This window comes from Ruditapes philippinarum, unplaced genomic scaffold (assembly GCF_026571515.1).
Source record: "Ruditapes philippinarum isolate M1 unplaced genomic scaffold, ASM2657151v2 ctg1704_1_1_1_1, whole genome shotgun sequence".
NCBI lineage: Eukaryota > Metazoa > Mollusca > Bivalvia > Venerida > Veneridae > Ruditapes > Ruditapes philippinarum.
Window position 1 is genome coordinate 42,520 of NW_026855681.1, and position 18,511 is coordinate 61,030.

At 34.0% G+C, this 18,511-nt stretch overlaps 2 protein-coding genes across 3 annotated transcripts; both read right to left on the reverse strand.

Annotated features, from left to right (window-relative positions):
• Positions 1–2,510: 2,510 nt before the first annotated feature.
• Positions 2,511–12,739, reverse strand: LOC132744087 (uncharacterized). 2 transcript variants are annotated; one of them, XM_060732696.1, is made up of 3 exons: positions 12,582–12,731; positions 4,214–4,399; positions 2,511–3,401 (listed from the first exon to the last, which is right to left on the reverse strand). In XM_060732696.1, exons 1-3 carry the CDS (start codon positions 12,709–12,711, stop codon positions 2,965–2,967), a joined length of 753 nt encoding a protein of 250 aa, XP_060588679.1. In that variant the 5' UTR covers positions 12,712–12,731; the 3' UTR covers positions 2,511–2,964. The 2 variants fall into 2 exon arrangements, with proteins under 2 accessions (XP_060588679.1, XP_060588678.1); XM_060732695.1 differs by lacking the exons at positions 2,511–3,401; positions 4,214–4,399 and adding exons at positions 9,598–10,479; positions 11,275–11,463 and having other exon boundaries at positions 12,582–12,739.
• Positions 12,740–13,208: 469 nt separating this feature from the next.
• On the reverse strand, positions 13,209–17,805 carry LOC132744089 (uncharacterized). Its single transcript, XM_060732697.1, has 4 exons — positions 17,663–17,805; positions 16,504–16,612; positions 15,445–15,630; positions 13,209–14,433 (listed from the first exon to the last, which is right to left on the reverse strand). The coding sequence occupies exons 2-4, from the start codon at positions 16,607–16,609 to the stop codon at positions 13,997–13,999; spliced, it is 729 nt and encodes a 242-aa protein (XP_060588680.1). The 5' UTR covers positions 16,610–16,612; positions 17,663–17,805; the 3' UTR covers positions 13,209–13,996.
• Positions 17,806–18,511: the final 706 nt, after the last annotated feature.

An 18,511-nucleotide genomic window follows, 5' to 3' on the forward strand; every position in this document is an offset into this window, starting at 1 on the left:
TTTTGATGACTTTTGTTACTGCCAGTGTGTTTCTTGTGCTTAATTACGGCACATTTAAACGTATTCTATTAGTCAAGAAGTGTATACATCATTATGAAGCATAGTACGCTTATCATGTGCACAAATTTGCTTATATAACGTTGGTTTAGAGTGTATTTCAGTTCATGACATATTGATATCATCTCCGTTTCTTGTGTTGTTTTTTTATTTGTGTTTGTGTTTTGTTGGGTTTTTTTGTTTGTTTTTTTTTTTTTTCAATTTATTGGAATGACTAAAAACGTACTTGATGTAGAACATTGACTTACAGGATAAAAATACGCTTTAAATTTAATACCCAAGCATGATTTCCTCATGTATACAATATTCCTGGCAGTTTTAGAGAACATTAAGTAATTATACTATCGGTCTGCCGAAACATGTAACTGGTTTGCAGCAAAATAGGAAGTAGTATACACTTCCTTTATTTTACTTTAATGAGGTGGATGTCATTTTTAGGTATTCAATGGATATCTTAATTTCTAAAAGGTATCAATTTTGTCATAGAAAAGTTTTTTGGCAATAGTCTTTTATAATATATGTGAGTCCCCGTAAGATTCATGCCTTTTATCGACCTTGATCCTTTCTGTAGCATCACGTGACATACAGAAATCTCCATATTTCGGAAAATAATCGCATACATTTTTCTTAGTAATTGATACAGTACGAGTTTTTCTTCAAAAGTGTCTTCTTACAGACGTAAGAAGACAGTTCGCTAAGACAAATAACAAATTTTCCGAGGCGTAGCCGAGGATAAATTGTAGTATGTTCTAGGGAACTGTCTTCTTCACGTCAGTAAGAAGACACTTTTGAAGAAAATACGAGTAAGTGTATCTGACTTATACTACGTTTAAGTGTAAAGAACAGATAAATTAATTAACAAGTTTAATCATAAATAGATCTAATTGAAATTGAATGCATGTTCACGTCGAAAATATAAAACTATTGAAAATATTTGCTTGGCCTTTGGGCAGTGTAAGGTGTAGGTAAATTGTATTCGAACGGAATTTTCGTGCACTTATTTCAATCGGACATATTTCACTTTCATTCATGCTAAAAAAATGTTAAAATGGCTGCCTCCAACAAAGGGTCATATTAAAATTTTAATAATCAATTATGTCATTCAACATTGAAACCGTCTCTGGACATATTTTGCGTCAATGTTATATGGACAACATTTTGGGCCCTAAATTTGGTGAGATTCCTTCTTCACATGCCTTGTTTTACGCAATGATCAGCTGTTTATGGCCGTTGATTTTTTGCGGGTGTGGGGAGAGGACGGTACAAATGTCATGTTTATAGAATGTCAGACGATACACAAAAAAAGATAGAATTTTAGCATCTTCTACCGAACAACTGTTAGTTTTTCCAATGCTAAAATCAACACTAATTTTGTTTCTGGAAATTTATTTGACTAATTTCTCGATGAACTGACTGAATTTACTCATGAGTTTCGCTATCAAGCACTAAGAATAGTCAAGCGCACTGGCTCGAACTCCGTGGCATTTGAAAATTCGGGTATAAATTTATTTGTTGGCAACTCTTCATTATAATTAGGTAATCAAGGATAGCAACGAAAAAGATCACTAAATGAAAAGTTATATTTGCACGAATGAGTAAGTAATATGGAAATTTTACTCAAATCTACCAGATTTTCTTTTTAAAAGGAGATGAAAAATTAACTATAAGTTTTTTTCTGAAACATAATACAATATGTATGGCAAGCTTAATTATCAAAGTTTAATTTAACACCTCAAACTCCCCATTTAAAGGTAAAAATTATCATTTTTCAAGCGAGTTCTCCAAGTATATAGAAAAGATTTCCACAGAAATCCGTAACGTTTTCCAGGAACTCCGTGACAGTTACCATAAGAACTCCGAACAAGTTATCATAAGAACTCCATCCTTCGTGTAACAGTTCCTCTCCCGTGTTTACGGAATGAGATACATGTTAACGGAGGTGCTAGCCGATTCAAGAAGGCTACATCCTCCCGTATATCCCTTCAGTGCTTGTATAACGAATTTATACTTACGCATAAGAAAACCCACCAACTTAATTAAGAATGTTTTCAAAGAAGTGCAGAAAAAAGACGTACGTTATCAATGTCTTCGCTTACGCTACTGATAAAAGAGGAGTTCAAGTATAGGGGCCATCATTTTGGTGTAACTTTTTAAAGTAATGACATTTGAATCGAGATTATGCACATACGTACGTGTGCGTGCTTCGGTTCTTCATGGTACATACGGCATAGTACAAAAATGTTTAAGCTAATCAGAATTCGAGAAATTCATTTGCATTACAATAAAATTTTACATAGCCGGACAAACCTTCGTCGGTAATCAGGGGTACATGTACAATTAATTCTGTGGTTGTATACATGTATTGTTGTATATGTCCGAGCTAACAGATTGAACATCAATTAAGGACAAATGCTCAAAGTTAGACCCTTTTATATGGCCGAATCAACAAGCTGCAAGATATCATTATTTACTATGATAAATAAATGGACAGGTTCAAAACAAAAAGAACATAAAATAATATCAACAATTAACAAAAGTGTATAGAATGATAAGGAGTGTATTTCATGCCACGTTGCAAATAATTGTTTGTTGTTGTTGTTGTTGTTGTTGTTGTTGTTGCTGCTGCTGCTGCTGCTGCTGCTGCTGCTGCTGTTTTTGTTATTGTTGATGCTGCTGCTGTTGTTGTTTTTGATGATGATGTTGTTGTTGTTGTTGTTGTTGTTGTTGTTGTTGTTGTTGTTGTTGTTGTCGTCGTTGTGGTGTTATTCCCATTTGTTTTAAAACGTAAATATATGCATGTTTATATATACAATTTGTTGATATTGGATATAATAGTAATGCGATCGAATACTAGTACATTGTATTCGTGACATCGTTGTAGAATTTATCTCGTCTTTGCCTGACAATTTAATATGGTGATACACATGAGTTCAGCAACACCCCACTGAAGGTTGTATAATACCCGCCGTACATACCCGAACCAGCGCAACATGCCAGTCTCACAGCAACCGTATTGCCGCTTCTAAGATTGGCAATTATCGTATTCGAACCTTGAGCATGATATCCATGGAGACCCTTTCCGTACAACCGGGCATATAGTTGACCGTTAACAATTATATCTGCTGCAAACAAAGCATTACTGGCACCATTAGCGCTTAACATCGAGGATGAAAACATGTACAAGCCTGCGGACGGTGCTGTGAAAATGCCGTGGTGGTTGTTGTATCCGTTACCTAGGTTGAGTAGGACAGTTTCAAATATTATCTTTTGATTGACTCCAAGTTGCGCAATTCCATGGATGTTCGCGGCATGAAAAGCAACACTTCTCCCATGCGAGACTGAATCTTAAATAGAAGGAATGTTAGCGGTAATATTTTTCGCCATGAAAATACAAAAACGATGATTCGGCAAAATAAAAATTTGTAGTATCTATGCGTTTTCTCATTTTCACAAAAGCGAAAGGATTACAAAATCAGGCGAAAATAGGCTACATAAAATACATTGTGTGTTTGTATGACGTCTGTTATATCTTTGCGTTATCGCTACTGAATTGCAACATTGCAGCAACATAAAGATTCGACACAATCAGATTTGCCGTGTTTTTGTTTAAATTTCTGCATTGATGTTTTCTCTATTTTTGTTCATTGGTGTATTTTTGCATTTTTGCATTTTACATTTTCGCTTTAAAACATTGTCGTATTTTGCATTCCAGTTATTAAAGCACATTCGTAATAGAAATGGAGAGTTTATAAAATGTAGTAAGAAAATATTATATAAAATGCGAGAAGGTAAATATTCGAAAATGCAAAAAATACAGCAAATATTGATTTTTTAATAATTTTGTAAACTTTTTGATTATTTTGTCTCGAAAAAGCAAGAAAACGAAATCACTGCATGGCTAAAACAGCCGTCATACATAACCAAAGTAGATGAGATCAATTAATGTAATTTTACATTATTAATCTAATTCGTATGGAGCTTACACATGTATATAATCACTTGCCCATGTTCACGTAAGCTTGCATCATCCAGATAATCAACTTTTTGCAATCTAATTTATGCTTTCAAAAATTGAAGAAGAGCAAATCTCTTCTCAAAATATAGTAAGGTAAATGCTAAAAACTTTGTATAAATGAGCCATAATTGTTATACTTACGATTCAAAGTATTGGATGTCTGTAATACTTCAATGGCCCCGACCTTGGCTTCAAGCTTATTAAGACTAGCTTTTAAACTAGTCACGGTGTCAAGAAGTTCTTCTCGAGACATTTCACTGTCAGTGCTGATGTCATTACTAATATCAAGAGTATCAAGTGAACTAGCATCTATATCAAGCGAATCCTCTGAAATTAAAACGTTAGTGTTACAATTGTGTCTTGTAGTATGTAATGTTTTACTTCTAACATCGATTTTAATTTTAACAATAATAACGTTCATAAGTTCTTTAAGCTGTACGGAATCTTTGATTTTTTTTTCATTTGAAGCGGTTGCGTTGTGTTTTGGATTCGTTCTAAAGAATTTTGACATGTTTTATGGCTGTATATACTTTTTGAAGCTTTATAACCCGAGTATCTTTTATAATTTTACAACCTTTTTACGTTTGGTCATAAAATGAAATCTATAAAATGTTCAAAATCTCTATCACGTTTGTATCCTCGATTTTAATTACATATTCTTGACGTAAATATAATCAATATATACGGCTGTTGTTATGAAGTTTGACATGTCTTATATCTGTTATAAAGATTTTTTTCTGAGCCGTTATGACCTTGCATGAACGATTGTTTGTTATATAACCCTCGTCTAACGGATCAGTTTATATAACCTTTCCTCTGTTCATAAAACCTTACCACTGTTGATATAACCTTACCACTTTTCATATAATCTAACCACTGTTCATATAACCTTACTACTGTTCATATACTCTTACCACTGTTCATATTACCTTACCACTGTTCATACAATCTTACCATTGTTCATTTACGGTCATTTAACCTGTTGTTTGTTTTTCTAGCTCATTGTGTGATATAAAATAGTTTTATTTCCGTTGTACTGTCAAATACTTGTAAGCTTTTAATATAGGGTGCGGGATATGAATAAGAAATTACCATGTTTACACTTTTGTTGCTGCCATTACTTCCGAGAAAGGTGGATCTTACATTAAAGCGGCACGCCTCCGGGTGAGCCAAAATAGTTCAAGAAAATCAAAACTGCGTTACTAACGCAGTAAGGACCGTTTTTGTATTATGTTGACCACTTTTTGGTAATTTTCTTGGATTGTAAGTGCCGATTGCAATATGTAAATTGCTTTTTTTTGTTCATCTCTCTATATTTTACTTTTCAATACATTGCCAAAATTTTCATGAAAATTAACATGAATCTTGAGGCGTGCTGCTTTATTCGACATCATATAAGACTTGCTATATGTAATGCTTTCCTAGACTCGTTTATTTAAGATTTTGTTGTCTAAGACAACTTGGGGGCGTCCGTGGCCGAGTGGTTAAGGTCGTTGACTTCAAACCACTTGCCCCTCATCGCTGTGGGCTCGAATCCCGACAGGGACTTTGGATTCTTTCATGTGAGGAAGCTATCCAACTAGCTTACGGAACGTCGGTGATTCTACTCAGGTGCCCGTTCGTGCCTGAAATAATGCACGGAAGGCCTGCCTGCGCAGGCTGGTCTGGATCAGTGCTTGTCGGAAACGCACTATGTTGGTTTTGTCTTGACGCGGCTCATATATAATAAATCTACAACAACAATCTGGCGGCACGCTGGACCATATATCATTTGTCAAGTTGCTGACGGGATATACCGCGGGGAGGAACTGTTACACGAGGGATGGAGTTCTTATGATTATTTGTTTGGAGTTCTTATGATAACTGTCACAGAGGTTCTGTAAAACGTTACGAATTTCTGTGGAAAACTGTTCTATATACTTGGATAACTCGGGTTTTTCAATTACTAGTATTAGATATATACCACCAAATAGTTAAATCTTTTGATTATATTATATTTCCTTGTGTAGTCTTTTTTGACATATCGAAAGCGTTTGACCGAGTACGGCACAAGGGTTTACTTATGAAACTTCAGAAAAATGGTATCAAAGGCAACTTGTTGAAATGGATAGAAAGTATCTAATTAATAGAAGTCAAAAGGTCTTTGTTGGGTCTGCTTTATCACATTCACTGACTGTTACCAAGGCTCGGTGCTTGGGACACTATTCTTCCTTGTTTACGTTTATGATATTGTAGAAAATTTGTTATGTATAACTCATTTATTTGCAGGCGACACCTCTTTGTCTTGTACAACATCATCAATATCCGATCTAGAAGGAATTAGTAATCATGATTAAGCTTTGATAAACTTATGGTCTAAAAATGGCTTGTAGATTTTAATCCTAACAAAACAGAAGCGATTGTTTTTACTTTACAACCCAACATTAACAAACCAAAATTACAATTTGATGACATACCAGTAAAATTTGTTGAAAGTCATAAACGTTTAAGTTTAACTTTCAGATCTAACGGAAAATGGCACGATCATATTAAAATTATAACATTATCGGCTTCTAAATTACTAAGTTCAATGAGAAAACTGAATTATTCTCTTAATAGGAAAACCCTAAACCAAATTTATATTTTATTTCTTAGACCTCTTTTATAATATGCCTCTGTAGTCTGGGACGGGTGTACAAATGATGAAAAAGATACGTTAGATAAAATACAGCATGAGGCAGCCAGAATCGTAAGTGGTGTAACCCGTTCAGTTTCTCTCGAAAATTTATATAAAGAAATTAATTGGCTCTAACTATCTGATAGAAGAACGTACCAAAAACTTATTTTAACATATATAATTCATAATGGAGACGTTCCTGATTATTTAAGTAATATTTTTCCAGAAAGCGTTCATAATACAACATCATACAATCTTACAAACTGAGAATATTTTGCAACTTTAAACAGACGAACTCATGTTCCTGTAATATTTGGCAAATGTACATGTTTTCTAAGTAATTTATATAAAAATCAGTTTACATCGTTAAATACTATTCAAGCTAGAGAACATGTACATCCAATCATTTTTATTGTTCTTTCTATCCAAAATCATTTTTAAAGCCAAGAACTATATGTGTGAGTTTTGTTACTTCTATATAACTGATAGCCATTCTTGTAAAATAATTATGTTATTGTAATTTATCGCATCAGGGAAGACCCGTTGCTAATGTTGAGTCAACCCTTTTGCCAAATATGTCATGTCATTGTGTTGTAGCTGTTTACATGTATGTATATATCTTATTTTTGGCAATAAAATATGTTTAAATCGAGAACTCGCGTGAAAAATGATAATTTTCAGTTATGAATGTTCAATTGTCACGGAGTTCTTGTGATAACTCAAAATATGTTCTGGAGTTCTTTTGATGACTTTTGTTACTGCCAGTGTGTTTCTTGTGCTTAATTACGGCACGTTTTAGCGTATTCTATTAGTCAAGAAGTGTGTACATCATAATGAAGCATAGTACGCTTATCATGTGCACAAGATTTGGTTATATAACGTTGGTTTAGAGTGTATTTCAGTTCAATATATGTGAGTCCCCGTAAGATTCATGCCTTTTATCGACCTTGATCCTTTCTGTAGCATCACGTGACATGCAGAAATCTCCATATTTCGGAAAATAATCGCATACATTTTTCTTAGTAATTGATACAGTACGAGTTTTTCTTCAAAAGTGTCTTCTTACAGACGTAAGAAGACAGTTCGCTAAGAGAAATAACAAATTTTCCGAGGCGTAGCCGAGGATAAATTGTAGTATGTCCTAGGGAACTGTCTTCTTCACGTCAGTAAGAAGACACTTTTGAAGATAAAACGAGTAAGTGTATCTGACTTATACGACGTTTAAGTGTAAAGAACAGATAAATTAATTAACAAGTTTAATCATAAATAGATCTAATTGAAATTAAATGCATTTTCACGTTGAAAATATAAAACTATTGAAAATATTTGCTTGGCCTTTGGGCAGTGTAAGGTGTAGGTAAATTGTATTCGAACGGAATTTTCGTGCACTTATTTCAATCGGACAAAATTTACTTTCATTCATTATAAACAATGTTAAAATGGCTGCCTTCAACAAAGGGTCATATTAAAATTTAAATAAAATCAATTATGTCATTCAACATTGAAACCGTCTCTGGACATATTTTGCGTCAATGTTATATGGACAACATTTTGGGCCCTAAATTTTGTGAGTTTCCTTCTTCACATGCCTTGTTTTACGCAATGCTCAGCTGTTTATGGCTGTTGATTTTTTTGCGGGTGTGGGGAGAGGACGGTATAAATGTCATGTTTATAGAATGTCAGACGATACACAAAAAAGATAGAATTTTAGCATTTTCTACCGAACAACTGTTAGTTTTTCCAATGCTAAAATCAACACTAATTTTGTTTCTGGAAATATCCATCCAATTAATTTGACTAATGTCTAGATGAACTGACTGAATTTACTCATGAGTTTCGCTATCAAGCACTAAGAATAGTCGAGCGCACTGGCTCGAACTTCGTGACATTTGAAAATTCGGGTATAAATTTATTCGCCTAGGCTTTATGTTGGCAACACTTCATTATAATTAGGTAATCAAGGATAGCAACGAAGAAGATCACTAAATGAAAAGGTAAATATGCACGAATGAGTAAGTAATATGGAAATTTTACTCAAATCTACCAGATTTTCTTTTTAAAAGGCGATGAAAAATTAACTATAACGTTTTTCTGAAACATAATACAATAAGTAGGACAAGCTTAATAATCAAAGTTTAATTTAGCACCTCAAACTCCCCATTTAAAGGTAAAAATTATCATTTTTCAAGCGAGTTCTCCAAGTATATAGAAAAGATTTCCACAGAAATCCGTAACGTTTTCCAGGAACTCCGTGACAGTTGCCATAAGAACTGCAAACAAGTTATCATAAGAACTCCATCCTTCGTGTAACAGTTCCTCCCCGTGTTTACGGAATGAGATACATGTAAACTGATGTGCTAGCCGATTCAAGAAGGCTACATCCTCCCGTATATCCCTACAGTGCTTGTATAACGAATTTATACTTACGCATAAGAAAACCCACCAACTTAATTAAGAGTGTTTTCAAAGAAGTGCAGAAAAAAGACGTACGTTATCAATGGCTTCGCTTACGCTATTGATAAAAAAAGGAGTTCAAGTATAGGGGCCATCATTTTGGTGTAACTTTTTAAAGTAATGACATTTGAATCGAGATTATGCACATACGTACGTGTGCGTGCTTCGGTTCTTCATGGTACATACGGCATAGTACAAAAATGTTTAAGCTAATCAGAATTCGAGAAATTCATTTGCATTACAATACAATTTTACATAGCCGGACAAACCTTCGTCGGTAATCAGGGGTACATGTACAATTAATTCTGTGGTTGTATACATGTATTGTTGTATATGTCCGAGCTAACAGATTGAACATCAATTAAGAACAAATGCTCAAAGTTAGACCCTTTTATATGGCCGAATCAACAAGCTGCAAGATATCATTATTTACTATGATAAATAAATGGACAGGTTCAAAACAAAAAGAACATAAAATAATATCAACAATTAACAAAAGTGTATAGAATGATAAGGAGTGTATTTCATGCCACGTTGCAAATAATTGTTTGTTGTTGTTGTTGTTGTTGTTGTTGTTGCTGCTGCTGCTGCTGCTGCTGCTGCTGTTTTTGTTATTGTTGATGCTGCTGCTGTTGTTGTTTTTGATGATGATGTTGTTGTTGTTGTTGTTGTTGTTGTTGTTGTTGTTGTTGTTGTTGTTGTCGTCGTTGTGGTGTTATTCCCATTTGTTTTAAAACGTAAATATATGCATGTTTATATATACAATTTGTTGATATTGGATATAATAGTAATGCGATCGAATACTAGTACATTGTATTCGTGACATCGTTGTAGAATTTATCTCGTCTTTGCCTGACAATTTAATATGGTGATACACATGAGTTCAGCAACACCCCACTGAAGGTTGTATAATACCCGCCGTACATACCCGAACCAGCGCAACATGCCAGTCTCACAGCCACCGTATCGCCGCTTCTAAGATTGGCAATTATCGTATTCGAACCTTGGGCATGATATCCATGGAGACCCTTTCCGTACAACCGGGCATATAGTTGACCGTTAACAATTATATCTGCTGCAAACAAAGCATTACTGGCACCATTAGCGCTTAACATCGAGGATGAGAACATGTACAAGCCAGCGGACGGTGCTGTGAAAATGCCATGGTGGTTGTTGTACCCGTTACCTAGGTTGAGTAGGACAGTTTCAAATATTATCTTTTGATTGACTCCAAGTTGCGCAATTCCATGGATGTTCGCGGCATGAAAAGCAACACTTCTCCCATGCGAGACTGAATCTAAAATAGAAGGAATGTTAGCGGTAATATTTTTCGCCATGAAAATACAAAAACGAAGATTCGGCAAAATAAAAATTTGTAGTATCTTTGCGTTTTCTCATTTTCACAAAAGCGAAAGGATAACAAAATCATGCAAAAATAGGCTACATAAAATACATTGTGTGTTTGTATGACGTCTGTTATATCTTTGCGTTATCGCTACTGAATTGCAACATTGCAGCAACATAAAGATTCGACACAATCAGATTTGCCGTGTTTTTGTTTAAATTTCTGCATTGATGTTTTCTCTATTTTTGTTCATTGGTGTATTTTTGCATTTTTGCATTTTACATTTTCGCTTTAAAACATTGTCGTATTTTGCATTCCAGTTATTAAAGCACATTCGTAATAGAAATGGAGAGTTTATAAAATGTAGTAAGAAAATATTATATAAAATGCGAGAAGGTAAATATTCGAAAATGCAAAAAATACAGCAAATATTGATTTTTTACTAATTTTGTAAACTTTTTGATTATTTTGTCTCGAGAATGCAAGAAAACGAAATCACGGCATGGCGTAAATCATCCGTCATACATAACCAAAGTAGATGAGATCAATTAACGTGATTTTACATTATAAATCTTATTCATAAGGAGCTTACACATATAATCAACTGCCCATGTTCACGTAAGCTTGCATCATCCAGATAATCAACGTTTTGCAATCTAATCTATGCTTTCAAAAAATGAAGAGGGGCGAATCTCTTCTCAAAATATAGTAAGGTAAATGCAAATGAGCCATGATTGTTATACTTACGGTTCAAAGTATTGGATGTCTGTAATACCTCAATAGCCTCGACCTTGGCTTCAAGCTTATTAAGACTAGCTTTTAAACTAGTCACGGTGTCAAGAAGTTCTTCTTCTCGAGACATTTCACTGTCTTTGCTGATGTCATTATTACTATCAAGAGTATCAAGTGAACTAGCATCTATATCAAGAGAATCCTCTGAAATTAAAAAGTTAGTGTTACAATTGTGTCTAGTAGTATATAATGTTTTACTTGTAACATTGATTTTAATTTTAACAATAATGATCATAAGTTCTATAAGGTTCTCAAGTGCGGGATATGAATGAGAAATTACCATGTACACTTTTGTCATTGCTTCCGAGAAAGGTGGATTTTACATTAAAGCTGCACGCCTCCAGGTGAGCCAAAATAGTTCAAGAAAATCAATAATGGGAAAAATGTACTAAAAATTTAAGAAAGGTAAAATCATTCAATATCCAAGTTATATTTGACATGTTACATTTGTTCTGTTAAACACTGATTTTGGAGTATTTTATCCCCATATTTCTACTGCGTTACTAACGCAGTAAGGACCGTTTTTGCATTAAGTCGACCACTTTTTTTGGTAATTTTCTTGGATTGTAAGTGCCGATTGCAATATGTGAATTGCTTTTTTGTTCACCTCACTATATTTTACTTTTAAATAAAATTCCAAAATTTTCATGAAAATTAACATGAATCTTGAGGCGTGCTGCTTTAATCGACATCATATATAATTAAGACTCGCTATATGTAATGCTTTCCTAGACTCGTTTAATTAAGTCTAAATGAAAAGATTTGTGGCCTAAGATAACGTACATGTACTGTTTGATATTACACTGTGAATCATACAATTCACACTATTCAAGTACTGTTTTATAAAAATTCTAGGTGGAAATACAAACTTCATCAAGAATGAAAGCAACAAATACCACACTTTGTCCACACTTTGTTCTGCCGGGAAGTTTTGTCAGTTTGAGTATTACTGTGTGCGGTAGTCAGCTATGAAAAACACAGAAATAATACCGCGTCACGACAAAACCAACATAATGGGTTTGCGACCAGCATGGATCCAGACCAGCCTGCGCATCCGCCCAGTCTGATCAGGATCCATGCTGTTCGCTTACCAACTCTATTACAAGTAGAGAAACTGATAGCGAACAGCATGGATCCTGATCAGACTGCGCAGATGCGCAGGCTGGTCTGGATCCATGCTGGTCGCAAAACCACTTTGTTGGTTTTGTCGTGACACGGCTCATGTTATTTTAAAAAAAAACGACTTTGTATTGTAAACGTACCTGTTGATAGTTCATTGTTCACCAATCTGGCTCGAACCAATGCGGGTGACACTGTCAATACCAGTAGAATAATTGTTGGAAACATTTTCCTAATTACGACAAGCATCTCCTGTAACGTAAAAATCGACATGACATGAATGTCAACATGTTATATCTATTTAAGAGTCCTTGGCATACAAACAAAGCAAATTAAATTAAAAAACGTGTAACAGATATAAGGGGACCAGACCGTTACCATATTCTCAGTCCGCAACCGCTCAAACAACGCAAAGGTTAATTGTGAACGATTCTTGTGTGTGGAGACTGGACCGCAAAATTTGCTGTTTTGCTGTGTTGCCAAGTTTACTCTCACAGAACATCTAAAAACAATAAAAATGTAAAAGAGAGGAAAATACGGAAATAAAAAGTTTGTATTTCAACGGAACGAATGTAACTCAGTCAACCTTGTGAGCCTTCACTTCCGAACAATTCAGCGAATTTATTCCAAACATAAGATAATTTCTTACAATCAATGTATGCAATATTTTCAACAATGCTATTATACCAATTTGATGTACATACGTACGTGTGCGTGCTTCGGTTCTTCATGGTACATACGGCATAGTACAAAAATGTTTAAGCTAATCAGAATTCGAGAAATTCATTTGCATTACAATAAAATTTTACATAGCCGGACAAACCTTCGTCGGTAATCAGGGGTACATGTACAATTAATTCTGTGGTTGTATACATGTATTGTTGTATATGTCCGAGCTAACAGATTGAACATCAATTAAGGACAAATGCTCAAAGTAAGACCCTTTTATATGGCCGAATCAACAAGCTGCAAGATATCATTATTTACTATGATAAATAAATGGACAGGTTCAAAACAAAAAGAACATAAAATAATATCAACAATTAACAAAAGTGTATAGAATGATAAGGAGTGTATTTCATGCCACGTTGCAAATAATTGTTTGTTGTTGTTGTTGTTGCTGCTGCTGCTGTTGTTGTTATTGTTGATGCTGCTGCTGTTGTTGTTATTGTTGATGCTGCTGCTGCTGCTGTTGTTGTTATTGTTGATGCTGCTGCTGTTGCTGCTGTTGTTATTGTTGATGCTGCTGCTGCTGTTGTTGTTATTGTTGATGCTGCTGCTGCTGTTGTTGTTTTTGATGATGATGTTGTTGTTGTTGTTTTTGTTGTTGTTGTTGGTGGTGGTGGTGGTGGTGTTGGTGCTGTTGTTGTTGTTGTTGTTGTTGTTGTTGTTGTTGTCGTCGTCGTTGTTGTGTTATTCCCATTTGTTTTAAAACGTAAATATATGCATGTCGGTATATACAGTTTGTTGATATCGGATATAATAGTAAGGCAATCGAATACTAGTACATTGTATTCGTGACATCGTTGTAGAATTTGTCTCGTCTTTGTCTGACAATTTAATGTGGTGATACACATGAGTTCAGCAACACCCCACTGAAGGTTGTATAATACCCGCCGTACATACCCGAACCAGCGCAACATGCCAGTCTCACAGCCACCGTATCGCCGCTTCTAAGATTGGCAATTATCGTATTCGAACCTTGGGCATGATATCCATGGAGACCCTTTCCATACAACCGGGCATATAGTTGACCGTTAACAATTATATCTGCTGCAAACAAAGCATTACTGGCACCATTAGCGCTTAACATCGAGGATGAAAACATGTACAAGCCAGCGGACGGTGCTGTGAAAATGCCGTGGTGGTTGTTGTACCCGTTACCTAAGTTGAGTAAGACAGTTTCAAATATTATCTTTTGATTGACTCCAAGTTGCGCAATTCCATGGATGTTCGCGGCATGAAAAGCAACACTTCTCCCACGCGAGACTGAATCTAAAATAGAAGGAATGTTAGCGGTAATATTTTTCGCCACGAAAATTCAAAAACGATGATTCGGCAAAATAAAAATTTGTAGTATCTTTGCGTTTTCTCAATTTCACAAAAGCGAAAGGATTATAAAATCAGGCAAAAATAGGCTACATAAAATACATTGTGTGTTTGTATGACATCTGTATTATCTTTGCGTTTTCGCAACTGAATTGCAACATTGCAGCAACATAAAGATTCGACACAATCAGATTTGCCGTGTTTTCGTTTAAATTTCTGCATTGATGTTTTCTCTATTTTTGTTCATTGGTGTATTTTCGCATTTTTTGCATTTTACATTTTCGCTTTAAAACATTATCGTATTTTGCATTCCAGTTATAAAAGCACATTCGCAATAGAAATGGAGAGTTTATAAAATGTAATAAGAAAATATTATATAAAATGACTTTACTAATTAAACTATTGTGATTTAATTTGATAATCAACTAACGGGTTAAAGTTGACCTCAATATTACATATGCTGCGGATTCTATATTCTTAGGCATATCATGATCGTTCGGAACCTTAAGGTGAAGACGCGAAAAAAGCAAATTGCAAATGCGCGAAAATTACTACGGCAATAAGAAATGTAGCAATGCAAAAAAGCAAAAATTGCGAGAAGGTAAATATTCGAAAATGCAAAAAATACAGCAAATATTGATTTTTTTTACTAATTTTGTAAACACTTTTTGATTATTTTGTCTCGAGAATGCAAGAAAACGAAATCACGGCATGGCGTAAATCATCCGTCATACATAACCAAAGTAGATGGGATCAATTAACGTGATTTTACATTATAAATCTAATTCATAAGGAGCTTACACATATTATCAACTGCCCATGTTCACGTAAGCTTGCATCATCCAGATAATCAACGTTTTGCAATCTAATTTATGCTTTCAAAAAATGAAGAGGGGCGAATCTCTTCTCAAAATATAGTAAGGTAAATGCAAATGAGCCATAAATTGTTATACTTACGGTTCAAAGTATTGGATGTCTGTAATACCTCAATAGCCTCGACCTTGGCTTCAAGCTTATTAAGACTAGCTTTTAAACTAGTCACGGTGTCAAGAAGTTCTTCTCGAGACATTTCACTGTCTTTGCTGATGTAATTATTACTATCTAGAGTATCAAGTGAACTAGCATCTATATCAAGAGAATCCTCTGAAATTAAAAAGTTAGTGTTACAATTGTGTCTTGTAGTATATAATGTTTTACTTGTAACATAGATTTTAACTTTAACAATAATGTTCATAAGTTCTATAAGGTTCTCAAGTGCGGGATATGAATGAGAAATTACCATGTACACTTTTGTCATTGCTTCCGAGAAAGGTGGATCTTACATTAAAGCTGCACGCCTCCAGGTGAGCCAAAATAGTTCAAGAAAATCAATAATGAGAAAAATGTACTAAAAATTTAAGAAAGGTAAAATCATTCAATATCCAAGTTATATTTGACATGTTATGTTCTGTTTAACACTGATTTTAGAGTATTTTATCCCCATATTTCTACTGCGTTACTAACGCAGTAAGGACCGTTTTTGCATTAAGTCGACCACTTTTTTGGTAATTTTCTTGGATTGTAAGTGCCGATTGCAATATGTGAATTGCTTTTTTGTTCACCTCACTATATTTTACTTTTAAATAAAATTCCAAAATTTTCTTGAAAATTAACATGAATCTTGAGGCGTGCTGCTTTAAACGACATCATATAACATTCGCTATGTGTAATGCTTTCCTGGACTCGTTTAATTAAGTCTATATGAACAGATTTGTGGCCTAAGATAACGTACATGTACTGTTTGATATTACACTGTGAATCATACAATTCACACTATTCAAGTACTGTTTTATAAAACAACATGCAGGATTCTAGGTGGAAATACAAACTTCATCCAGAATGAAAGCAACAAATACCACATTTTGTCCACACTGTTCTGCCGGGAAGTTTTGTCAGTTTGAGTATTACTGTGTGGGGTAGTCAGCTATGAAAAACACATTGTTATTTAAAAAAAACGACTTTGTATTGTAAACGTACCTGTTGATAGTTCATTGTTCACCAATCTGGCTCGAACCAATGCGGGTGACACTGTCAATACCAGTAGAATAATTGTTGGAAACATTTTCCTAATTACGACAAGCATCTCCTGTAACGTAAACATCGACATGACATGAATGTCAACATATTATAATAACTATTTAAGTGTGTGGACACTGGACCGCAAAATTTGCTGTTTTGCTGTGTTGCCAAGTTTAATCTCACATAACATCTAAAAACAATAAAAATGTAAAAGAGAGGAAAATATGGAAATAAAAAGTTTGTATTTCAACGGAAGGAGAATGTAACTCAGTCAACCTTGTGAGCTTTCACTTTCGAACAATTCAGCGAATTTATTCCAAACATAAGATAATTTCTTACAATCAATGTATGCAATATTTTCAACAATGCTATTATACCAATTTGATGTACATATTGGCGCTTATTAAATTTCAGTTCATTCGTTCAATTCGTTTTTCAAGAATAATGTTTTCTTATCGTGCAAAAAGTCCCCAAACTCCCACCCCGACTTACTTATGGTCGTGCCTAAAATACGGAGGGGCACCTGAAGCTGAAATGTTGCTATCATTTTTACCTATACTGTGTTGATTGACGTAAAATTCAACAACAACAAAAGAAAAGCGTCTTTAAAGCTTTTAACTCAAATTGGTCGCACAAATGTGTATGCGTATAATTTAATTCTGAGTATTTTAAAGCTATTTGTTATTAAGTACCAAAGTTGCTGTTTTGTTGGGTTTTTTTTTATTTTTTTGTGTATTTTTTTTTTTTGTTGTTTGTTTTTTTGTTTTTGTTTTTTTTTTTTTCGTTTTTTTTTTGTCATTGTGGTTTTTTTTCGATACTGAAACTGTAAATAATATATTTCTTTAGTAATTTAAAAATTAAATTATTTAATAATATGCTAACATTATACGACTTGCTTGTATTTTTAAACCAGTTGCAAACATTGTAAGCAATTTGGAAAAATGTCGGAAAATTAAAAGTTATATTATTGAATACTATTTTACAGAAGTTTTACAGAACAAATATGGAAAAATGTTATAATATATATGATATATTTAATCATGTGCTAACAAAGAAATATCTTAATGGCATAAATGACAATAATGATAGTATTAGTAATGATAAAAAATATAGTTACCTTCTTTGTTATTTGTATATTCACTTCGGGCGAAAGTTAGAGTGATTGTTTTATATTTAAACTGCTTTATTTAAAGCATGCCGTTAAGTGTGTGGCACGTGCGCACCTGGCCTTGCAAATTCCACTTGATTCGAATATAGATAACATGTCAAAATTTACAAAATTACTTACCGATTTACAATTGAAAATATTATATCTGTTTAAACAGACGGATGTATTTAATTTGGTGTCTTATATAGAAAACATTAAACTCAAAAATGATGCTATCTTGATTAAACTATAGCCTGTTGAAAGTCCGTTTAGACTTAACAATGTGAAAATCATTTTAAACTTTAAAAGCATGCTACTTGAAAATACTGAACAATTGTGTTATCTCACTACTACACAGTTTTAATTTCCTTTAAGGTCAAACTTTGAGCCATCATCTCATGTTAAACAGGATCTTTTTAACATAGACTAGGACATGGCCAGCTTTAAAGCAACATGCCTATAGATACTAGTATTGGTTCTTGCTAATGTTTTATGAAAATTGAGAAATTACATCCCAAAACTTAGACGCATCGTCAAGTTTATACACACATAGGTTCCCAAAAATTACACAAAAATGTCGAAAAAACTGCAAAACTGTTCTCACTCCGTAAATAGCGTGATTTTAAACATAAATTACATGTAACAAGGCAATCACGACTAGGAAATCTAACAATTTTAAATTCTTGATTTTAACGTTATTGGTGAAGATTGTAAATTTAAATGGGCTGAATAGCGATAAACCAATCTCTAAAGAATGGCTTAAACGTCAAAATTAAAAAACTGATGTATGCTCGGTTTGATTGAGCCTGTTCATGGACG